The 11,122-nt window shown below is 45.9% G+C and overlaps 1 protein-coding gene across 1 annotated transcript; it reads right to left on the bottom strand.

Annotated features, from left to right (window-relative positions):
• Positions 1-245: 245 nt before the first annotated feature.
• SOD2 (superoxide dismutase 2) lies at positions 246-8,269 on the bottom strand. Its single transcript, XM_064158257.1, has 5 exons — positions 8,160-8,269; positions 6,491-6,693; positions 3,686-3,802; positions 1,725-1,904; positions 246-737 (listed from the first exon to the last, which is right to left on the bottom strand). The coding sequence occupies exons 1-5, from the start codon at positions 8,186-8,188 to the stop codon at positions 592-594; spliced, it is 675 nt and encodes a 224-aa protein (XP_064014327.1). The 5' UTR covers positions 8,189-8,269; the 3' UTR covers positions 246-591.
• Between the last annotated feature and the right edge of the window lie 2,853 nt (positions 8,270-11,122).

The following is an 11,122-nucleotide window of genomic DNA, read 5'->3' as shown; positions in this document are numbered from 1 at the left end:
CATTTCAAAAGCCAGTACACCAGTGCAACACATGATAATTGCATGTAAGAGATCCAGAAACAGGTAGGGACAACTGAAGACAGCCAAGCACAGGAAGGCTTATCTCTCCTTTCAACTGTCTAAGCAGTGAGAAAGCTCCGTAGCCTGTAACACAACAAATCACAACATGGGCTCCTCTTCTCCTTTCAAAGCAACTCAGTATTTGGGCCAACTACCACTAAAAATTAGTCTCTTAAAGACAGCTATAGAAGATCCTTGAGTTTTATTTACTTATAGCAACATAAAGTACATTTTTCCACCTAAGTATTTTAGTGCAACAAGGAAATCCATTACCTCACCAAGCTTCAGCAAAGTATTATAATTGAAGTGTCTCTCTTTGTTGCACCACAGTTTAAAGCTTCAAAAATCTAAGTAAATACTTCTCACAGAATTAAACAAGCAGACACTTTGCTTGATTATGAAATGCTTTTGTTGGACGAGCTAAGTGTTTTCAGCAGTAGAACAATTCATTTGTAAGCCACAGGCACTACTACAAGAGTGGTATCGGAGTAGAAGTGGTGACATTTCAGAAGTCTGTGCAAGAATTCCACTCTACTTTTTGCAAGCTGCATATCTTGAAGATACATTCTCCCAGTTGATCACATTCCAGATGGCTTTCAAGTAATCAGGTCGAACATTTTTATACTGAAGATAATAAGCATGTTCCCATACATCGATTCCTAGCAAAGGAATGAGACCTGTACAAAACCAAACCAAACAGACAGATTTAAAACTAAAAGTCTATGAAAACACAGTAATAAAATCTGACATTGCAGCATGACTTTGTACCTACTTTTGAGTCTTTTTCTGCAGCAAGAAGGTGCTTCTTACAGTATTTCACACTGTTTGAACTGTTTGAATATGGCTCTGGGTAACCTGACCTAGTTGAGAATGCCTCTGCTTACTGCAGAGGGGGTTGGACTAGATGGTTGGAAGAGACCTCCAAGGTCATCCAGCCCAGCTTATCACCCAGCCCTACCCAATAAACCAGATCACGGCACTAAGTGCCTCAGCCAGGCTTTTCTTGAACACCTCCAGCTACAGCGACTCCACCACCTCCCTGGGCAGCCCATTCCAATGTCAATCTCTCACTCTGGCAACAACTTCCTCCTAACATCCAGCCTAGACCTCCCCTGGCACACCTTGAGACTGTGTCCCCTTCTTCTGTTGCTGCTTGCCTGGCAGAAGAGACCAACCCCACCTGGCTACAGCCTCCCTTCAGGTAGTTGTAGTTTTAAACATAATCTAAACACAGTAACATTTACTTTGTGCATCCTCCTCTCTGCTGCTGTCTGTTCTGCACTGACAGTTCTCTGAATAGCCTTTCCACTAGAGAAAATCTGAAAGGCAGGAGGCTTAACCCTCCTCGATACAGGCAAACTATGCTGGTGACTCAAAAACAATCCAAAGGAGCCTAAGCTAAAACTGCTAAGGGAGAGTGCTTTCACAGTATGCCCCACCTGAACCAGACAGATTTTAAACCCTAGTACTCCTCACAGATTTAAAGTCCTGCTCTATGTACACTGTTACAAAAACTGCAACTGTTTTCACTTCTGCTAGCAGTGAGGCTCACTTTTCCAGCCCTTTTAATCAATTTGTTCTTAATGTTTGTCCACAAACCCATTTTCAGATACCATACACTTGCCTATGAAATCTACAAAGAGAGAAGTGGAAAGAAACCTGACCTGTTGTTCCTTGCAAAGGGTCTTGATTTGCACAAGCTGCTATTTGTAAGCGTCCCTGCTCTTTGTTATAGCCAAGCCACCCCCAGCCTGATCCTTGAACACCAACTGATACAGCCGTCAGCTTCTCCTTGAAGTTTGCAAAGGAACCAAAGTCTCGCTTGATGGCTTCCAACAATTCCCCTGTGAAAAAACACAGGCACAGAGACAACACAGAACATCAGCTACTTAACATCTCTCCGTGTCCAAGTATCACCTGGAAACAGAAGGGAAGGAAGTGTCTAGATGGAGTAGCTGCATCATTTTAACAGTTCTGTGCCTTAAGAGGACAAGCAGACTGCAATGAAATTAGTGCAGCAGTCAAACTTGCTGTTCTTGCAGACACAGGCAGTATGCTGTCAACTGGGTACTCAGGAGCTGACATCCTTGTCTGAAAGGAAATGCCACAGAGGACTAGGAAATAAGGTAAGGAGCTGGTCTGTATATACAGAACGACAAGATTGAGTGGCTGTGCTTTGACCTAGTACAACACAGTATTTGGACATCTTTGATATCAGTATAATGAACCTACACATAGTAAAACACATCTAACTACTTCTCAGATTTTAGATGTAGATATGCTTCTACAGTTGTCTGTTCAACATGATAGATCCCCTCTACATAATTTTCACATTAATCTGTTGGGGCAAAGGGAACAGAAACTAAAACTATATAGTGTAACAATACACTATCAAACTTCATTTCCCCTACACTCTAACACACTTTTTGTTTTTCAGATGTAGGTGTTTGCTTAAAACCTGAAAGTCTCTATGGTCCTTTCTAATTAGTATGTGTAAGACCACTTCATGCAGTGCAATGCTGCAGAATTGTTTATTCCTTCCACCTTCAGACAGAGGGTCTTGAAAATCTCTTGGTGATAACTGCAAGTGCATCTTAAGACAGGCTTTAACAGGCTTCCTACAAAAACTCTGAACCCTTCAGGTGAAACTGAGAAATGTAGTGTCAAGCTCACTGACCTCCTCAGAAACTTCACAGAAATAGAGAGGCAAAAATCCAGGCTTTAAAGCACCTTTTCTAATGGGGTCAACTGAAAACAAGTTCGCCCAGAAAGGGACTAATATCAGAACTGCTTACTGAAATCTCAACTTTGAGGCTTCAAAACTTTATGCTCTAGTTCTAACTGTAACATCTTTAGAGCATCTTTGTACTTCCATGGTAGTCAAGTCACAAGCAAATGTAACCTATGAATGCTGAATCTGAGTAACACACTCAAAGTCCACCAATTCACAGGCAGGCACATCAGCCTCCTTTAAAACCCCTCAGGTTTACCACAAGCACTTTTGTAAGATCAGTCTTTTATGGAGCCTTTCAAGGCCTGTCTGGATGTCTTCCTCTGTGATCTGTGTTAGACAGTATTGTCCTTCTCTGGCAGAGGGGTTGGAATCGATGACCTCCTTGGGTCTCTTCCAACTCCTACCATCCTGTGATCCTGTGATCTGTACTATAGAACCTTTACCTTTAATTGGAGGTCACTTGGCAGATAATCACTACTCAATCCTCCCAGAGGGGATTTCTTCCTTTAGGCTTTATTTGCTAAACTACCCCTATTCAAACTGGAGCACAAATCTAAGTCACTAGGTTGGGTGATTGGGAGCACATTTCCTACCCAGTACAGCATAGCTTTGTACAACTGTTTTCTTTTATACAGCCAGAAAGAACAAGATAACAATAGCCAAGTATTTTGCAGTGCACACATCATCAGCTTAGCACAGGACTAGCTTTTTTTATTCTTGGGATTGCACCCAAAACACCCTGAATTCCTTGGAATTGTGATAACTGTCATAGAGAAAGGCAAAATAACATTAAACACAAAAACCTTCTAGGCTCTTTCAAAGAAATAAAATACGATCAGTTATACTGGTTAACGAAATCTGATGTAATTAACCACTGTAACAAGCACTAACCTTTAGGCTCTCCTCCTCCATTAGGAGAAAGGTTTGTCCAGAAGATGGTGTGATTGATATGACCTCCACCATTGAACTTCAGTGCAGGCTGAAGTGACACTTGAGCTGTAACATCACCTAAAGAGGCAGAAGGTAAAAATACACAGATAAGTAAGAACATTATCACCCACAGTAGCCACTAAGCCTCCATCAATCTCCTTTTGCATCTTACTAGCCTATAAAATACCTCCAGGAAACCTGAGGTTTGTGACCGCTACCCATATTTCAGGTAGTCAATGACAAACAACATTAAAGATTCCTTCATCTTTGGCTTTTTATTATGCTACAATGATGTGTGATCTGCCAATATTGCAACTACCAGGCAAGCAATGCTACACCAGAATAAAGCGACTAGTACAAACAGGACCCAGCTCAATATTGCTGAGTAAATTGCTCAGCATTATCACTAAAAGAGAAGAATATCGTTCACCCACTAGGTCACAAAGTAATAATTTTAAAGCTTCTTAAAGGACAATTTGCACTTGAGGAAAGATGCCTACAGTTAAGTACATAAACAAAACGTTCATCCCGCTCCTGTGTTTTGTTTCATTTCTATTTTGGAGGAAGATCCTTGCAGGAAAAGACAGTGCCCCAGATTATTTTACTCTGCATGACAGAACTGAAGCCAAGATCAGACAGCCCTGTACTTCTCCCTCTCCACAAAATGCCATAATCCTTAAAAGAACTCACTGGTGCCTTGTGCCTCTAAACAGTGTTGCACCACTTCAGCACAAGTGTTCTGAATGTTCTTTTGGCTTTTAAAAGAACTAAACCACATCAGCAGTTCTTGAAGCTTTATCAGGGGCAGCTGTTTCCTCTCTCTTAGATGTGAGTGGTAGAAATCTTCCAATACCAACGAATGAGTACCTTAACACAGCAATGAATGCAAGTCACAAAGCAGTAGCACATCTGTCACTAAGGCTCTTACTAGCATGTTCTCACTCTCTCTTCATACCCTTCAGAAACTACTGACAGATACAGGACTGGAACAAAGCATCCAACACAGTTAGCAAAAAACACTATTTGCTCAATTCAGGTATTCAGGATGAGATATCTCCTGTACCCACTCAAATGGCATCTTCAGGACATTTTCCTTGAATTTTGCATGCCTTAATAACACTTCTAAAGTTCATCCAGAGCATACAGAATATCACAAGCCATAAACCCCAAAACAGCCCAGAATGTCTCTTATACCTTCATCACTCTTTCTTCCACCATTCCTGAGAAGATTTCTCAGATTCTGTTAGATCCCCCTAGAAATCATTGTCCTGAGAATAAAGGATTACCAATCTGCTGAACTTTGCACTGGAAAAGAGAACTTTCCCTTTAGTGACCGAAGTAGCCTGGAATGTGTATGTACAGAGACCCTGGCCTTTGCACCAGCTTACCACACAACACAGCCACAGAGAACAACTCGCTAAAGGAAAACAGACAGATCAGAGGTGCTCAAGAAACAGTTACCTCTGCTTCTCTGTATACCAAGAGTCATTTGGTTCCTTGAAAGAGCTGTTAAATACAGCAGCACAGGTCACATAACAGTGTGACAAAAGAAAGAGCAGGAAAAATTACGGCTGGCTCAGGTTTTCACCGAAAACGACTTTCATGTTTATATATTTTGGTTAGCAAATCTAGCACATTTTGATGGACCAGTAATCAGAGCCAGCCTATGCTGGAACAAATAAAGTCTTGTGCTGCATCTTATCATAGAATCAAGCACGTTGGAAGAGACCTCCAAGATCATCCAGGCCAACCTAGCTCCCAGCCCTAGACAGTCAACTAGACCATGGCACTAAGTGCCTTAGCCAAGCTTTGCTTGAACACTTCCAGGGACGGTGACTCCACCACCTCCCTGGGCAGCCCATTCCAATGCCAATCACTCTCTCTGACAACAACTTCCTAACAACATCCAGCCTAGACCTCCCCCGCCACAACTTGAGACTGTGCCCCCTTGTTCTGTTGCTGGCTGCCTGGCAGAAGAGACCAACCCCACCTGTTTACAGCCTCCCTTCAGGGAGTTGTAGACAACGAGCTCAGCTCTGAGCCTCCTCTTCTCCAGGCTGCACATCCCCAGCTCCCTCAGCCTCTCTCACAGGGCTGTGCTCCAGGTCCCTCACCAGCTTCATCACCCTTCTCTGGACACGTGGAGAAGTGGAGTAGAGGGGGAGAATCACCTCCCTCACCCTGCTGGCCACACTTCCCCTGAAGCAGCCCAGGCTCTGATTGGCTTTCTGGGCTGCAAGTGCACACTGCTGGCTCCCGTTTGGCTTCTCATCCACCAGCACCCCACCCTGTCTTATATCCAATTATAGGCAACAAAGATTACTACACAGGAATATACAGAGCACCTGATGTGAAAACCATCAAGGTGAACAAAGTTTTACTTTGTATTAGTTGGTTACTGATTTTTCATTACAAAGTACTTAACTTTGTAAAACAACTGCAACTTCCTATTGACTCAATCTTTGGTTCAAGTTCCCAATGCAAACATGGACCCAATACACAAAAACCAAATGAATTTTGTTCTAGTTATGCAGTATTACAAAGAACAGAATTCATACTTTATAGCTGCATCTAGTTTCCATTTATCAACTCCACTGAAGCCTATAATGGAAGCTTCCTTCTAATAATACTTCACTTTTTAAATAAAGCTTGACTTACATTACCCAAATTTTTTAGAAGTTATTTCCCCTGAGGAGCATATTTTTTCTCCTGTATCATCTATGTCAAGAAAGTTCCATCTCATCTGCTGACTGTGGCTATACAAACCTTTTGCCAGTGCCTCTTTGTATTTCTCCTCTGTAACATTCAGGTTGTTCACGTAGGTGGCATGGTGTTTGCTGTGGTGCAGCTGCATGATCTCTGCATTAATGTGAGGTTCCAGAGCACCATAGTCATATGGCAAATCGGGAAGAGTGTGCTTTTGTCTGGAGACCAAGCATCCCAATGGTGCTATCAACTTGGCATTACTTCTAAAACAGAAAAAACAGGAGGAGGTAGGCTTACTCAGTACTGAAATCAGAACTGTTATCATCAGCTCCGCTAAATACATGGGGCATTGTCTCGGGTGAAGAAGTCAAATTTCCCTTTCTCTGAAGCTCAAAGCAAGAACACTCAATGTAGAGGCACCACTTTTCAAATCAAGCTTCCCAAGCCACCAGTCACACACGGTCCCCACACATGCAGGCATGATGAGGAGAAAGGAAAGGTAGCAGTAACACAGAATCATAGCATCAACCAGGTTGGAAGAGACCTCCAAGATCATCCAGGCCAACCTAGCACCCAGCTCTGCCCAATCAACCAGACCATGGCACTAAGTGCCTCATTCAGGTTTTGCTTCAACACCTCCAGGGACAGCGACTCCACCACCTCCCTGGGCAGCCCATTCCAATGCCAATCACTCTCTCTGACAACAACTTCCCCCTCACATCCAGCCTAGACCTCCCCCACCACAACTTGAGACTGTGTCCCCTTGTTCTGTTGCTGCTTGCCTGGCAGAAGAGACCAACCCCACCTGGCTACAGCCTCCCTTCAGGTAGCTGCAGACAGCAATGAGCTCTGCCCTGAGCCTCCTCTTCTGCAGGCTGCACACCCCCAGCTCCCTCAGCCTCTCCTCACAGGGCTGTGCTCCAGGCCCCTCACCAGCTTCGTTGCCCTTCTCTGGACACCTTCCAGTGTGTCAACATCTCTCCTGAACTGAGGAGCCCAGAACTGGTCACGGCACCCAAGGTGTGGCCTGACCAGCGTTGAACCAACCTCTTCAGCACGAACGCCTCCTGTGCCAGCCCATGCTCCCTCCCGTCTCTACCGCAGGCATGAGAAAGCCACACGCTGCATGGTGACAGGGTTGCCGCCATGTGCAGCACAGATACCACATAGCTTCTGGTCACCCTTCCCCATTTTAACACCTCACACCTGTCAAAAGACTTGATAATGACGACAATGAAAGCAGAACAGCTGGGCTGGGAGAGGAAGGTCAACCTCTAAGGCCCTTTTAACTTCCACTGGTGACCTTGGCACAAAGCAATAGCAAAACCCTCGCGGCCCTGAGAAGCGGCCGAGTGTGGCAGCCTGGGCCAGCAGCTAGGATATGAACCGGTCGCACGACGTCAGAGTCCCTCGGCAGAGGACAAGGTCTCCTCAACAGAGGACAAAGACAGAGCCCGGGCAGGTGAAACGACAGTGGCCAGCAGCCCCCCCGCCGTGCCCCTGTCCGAAACGGCGCCGAGCCGTGCGGGGCACTCGGCAGCAGCAGCATCTCCCTTCTCCCGAAATGTCGGGGCGCAGCCGCGGGGCAGGCGACCCCACCACATCCTCCTCCTCCTCCCCCCTCGCCCACCGCTAGGAGCGGACGGGGCGGGCAGCCCAGCCACCGCCTGACGCCGCGCTGCTCTGGCCGCCGTTACGCTCCCCCGCCCTGGCGTGGCGCAGCTCTCACCTGCCCGCCGAGGCGAAGCGGCACAACATGGCGGCTCTCCCTCCCGGCCGGTGCTACAGCCACAGCGCAACCGCGGCTCCGGCGGGCTGCGGCGGGGCGGGGACTGCCGGCGGCGCAGGCGGTGCCAGGGGCAAGCAGTGGCGTTTTGGGGGGCGGGAAGTGAAGTGCGGCGAGTTGCAGCGCTGCGGTGGTGCGCTCGGCGTATTACTTCAAACTAAAAAGTACCGTCTGTGTAGAACAATATTATAAACAGAACCACTGTACAGAGCAGGTACTTTAAAGCTCCAGGCTCACAGGGCTGCAGACCCCGCGGAACTGTGGCGGAAGGTAGGGAGGGCTCCTCAGGTCCTCCGCAGCCAGTCGCGGCATGACGAAGCCGCCCCTTTGGAAAGCAGCGACTAGGAACGGGACGAGCTGGATTAGCGGCGGGGAATGGTGTTCAGTGGGACCGGCACGGGATAGGGATCTGAGAAGAGCCTCAGGAGGTTCAGCGAGGGCCAGCGGAGGGTCCTGTACCTGGGAAGGAACCATCCATGCAGCGGGACGGGCGAGGGGGGACCTGCTGGAGAGCAGCCTCAAGGAGAAGGAGCTGGCAATGCTGGAGGAGAGCAAGGTCACCAGGAGCCAGCGATGGGCCCACGGGTCCAAGAAAACCAGTGGGTTCCTGAAGAAGAGGATTGGGTAGGGCTGGTGATAGGTTGGAGTGAATGATCGTGGAGATCTCTTCCAACCTGGTTGATCCTGTGATTCTATAAACCGAGGTGAAGCAGCCATAAGGACAAAGACTAGAGCAAGTGCAGAGCAGGAAGGCCTGCCAGGAGCTTCTGCCCCTCCTACGGACAGCTGTTTGGCACTAGAGGGGATACAGCAGCACAAGACTCTGTTAAACTGTGGAAACTGGCCTGGCAAAGGCATGTTTGTCCATTTGCTGGCAGCTTAAAAGGTATCTGTGGGCACCGCTGGTCCTATTTCCCCTGCAAGTTACTTTTCTGGTTTTCTTTTCTCTTCTTGTCCTCATTTTGCAGTCGTTTTCCAACATCTGTTTCCTCCTGGTAGCAAAACAATTAGAATCATAGAATCAATCAGGGTTGGAAGGGACCACAAGGATCATCTAGTTCCATCCCCCTGCCATGGACAGGGACACCCTACCCTAGAGCAGGCTGCACACAGCCTCAGCCAGCCTGGCCTTAAACACCTCCAGGCATGGGGCCTCAACCACCTCCTGGGCAACCCAGTCCAGCCTCTCACCACTCTCATGCTCAACAACTTCCTCCTCACATGCACTCTGAATCTCCCCACCTCCAGCTTTGCTCCATTCCCCCCAGTCCTGTCACCCCCTGAGAGCCTAAAAAGTCCCTCCCCAGCTTTTCTGTAGGCCCCCTTCAGATCCTGGAAGGCCACAAGAAGGTCACCTGGGAGCCTCCTCTGCTCCAGCCTGCACAGCTCCAACTCTTTCAGTCTGTGCTCACAGCAGAGCTGCTGCAGCCCTCTGCTCATCCTCCTGGCCCTTCTCTGGGCACATTCCAGCATCTCCACATCTCTCTTGTATTAAGGGCTCCAGAACTAGATGCCCACATTTACCAGACTGTTAAAAACACAAGTTACAGAGAATTCAGTGGGGGTTAGGTCTGAACAGTCTCATTGAAAATAAGTTACCTTATCTTGGAAATTGTCAGGAAAGCCACCTGGAGAAAAGCCACATAGGAAAATATCCTGCTGTTAGGCAGAGCACAGTGGTGCATGTCCATCTCCCTGCCTCTTGACAAACCCTAGGAAACTACATGAACTTAGTTTCACCTATCAGCTAGTCGGACTCTCTGGACATCCAAGTAGTGAAAATAACTGCTTGGAAACACTTTTTTTCCCCTGGATGTAGAAAATACATGCAGTAATATCTGAGCAGTATCTAAAGATGAGCAGGTTGTATTTACTGGTGACCAATAAAATAGCATATCTTGTTTAAATGAACCAACTACATTCAGGATTATTAAATATCATATTAGAGACATCAATATCCAGGAGAGAATAGTAGAGGTGTTAGCATTTCTATATGTATTATTGTGCTGCAGTTCATTAATGGTTTGCCTTTAACATTCAATGAAAGCAAGTTGTAAAGAACTCGTAAAGCTGATCGGTTGCTTGCTTGGGAGTGGGGGAACAAAACCACCGCAGCCTGCTTATTTAGGAGATTGACTCTAAGCAGACAATGGTTAACTCTACAGCTTTTTTTGCCACTAAAAAAAAACCATTTCTGTGAATGTCCTATAATAACTGGCAGATACAAGCAGTAAGCTGTCAGCAACTGAAAGCTATGCATTCTTTAACCTTAGCACAATTAACAGCAATTACTGTAACATCAAAGATACTTCACATCCTCCCGATTCCTTTCACTAAGTGAAAAGATGTCTACCATTCGGTTGTCATTGAGTTGCTTTCTCATTTCAGATTAAGAATTTGAACTATGACCAGATTTCTCAAGACTTTTTAACCATCAGATAATCAACACTGTAAGCATGCTACAAATATTATGTACCACCATGTACAGGATCCAGGATGTACCTATACACAATATAAATAATTATCCAATATAAGTCCAAATACATCTCACCAGCAACTACAGATTTGGAGCAGCATCAGGGATTTTTGTAAACTAGAACTAACTTTGGGTCCCAGATGCTAGTGCTTTTTTGTACAGATAGCTGCCACTTCTTTCATACATTCAAAGAATAACTGGTTTTTTCTGGCAGTAAGGGCTAAAGTTCAGATCAAGAAACAGCCAGGTGTTCTCAATGGAATTCATTCTTCCAATTCCATTATGAAATTAAAATAGTGGTATACTGCTATTATACTTAGAAACTAATTAAGAAGCTCTAGTAGAGTCTAAATTCTCTAGTAGTTAAAGACTAGCACATCTCTAACAGATGACAGCAGCCAACAGTATTTTAATTACCTCCTTTTGCCTT

The sequence above is a fragment of the Pogoniulus pusillus genome, chromosome 18 (genome assembly GCF_015220805.1).
Source record: "Pogoniulus pusillus isolate bPogPus1 chromosome 18, bPogPus1.pri, whole genome shotgun sequence".
Taxonomy (NCBI): Eukaryota; Metazoa; Chordata; class Aves; order Piciformes; family Lybiidae; genus Pogoniulus; species Pogoniulus pusillus.
The sequence above is the reverse complement of the archived record's forward strand: the minus strand, read 5'-3'. Positions and strand labels throughout refer to the sequence as shown.

Coding starts and splice junctions, on each gene's coding strand:
- SOD2 (XM_064158257.1), bottom strand. CDS start 8,188: ATGTTGTGCCGCTTCGCCTCGGCGGGCAG. Junction 3,803..6,490: donor CAAAGAGGCACTGGCAAAAG/GTTTGTATAGCC, acceptor CTGCCTCTTTAG/GTGATGTTACAGCTCAAGTG. Junction 738..1,724: donor CCCTTTGCAAGGAACAACAG/GTCAGGTTTCTT, acceptor GGTTTTGTACAG/GTCTCATTCCTTTGCTAGGA.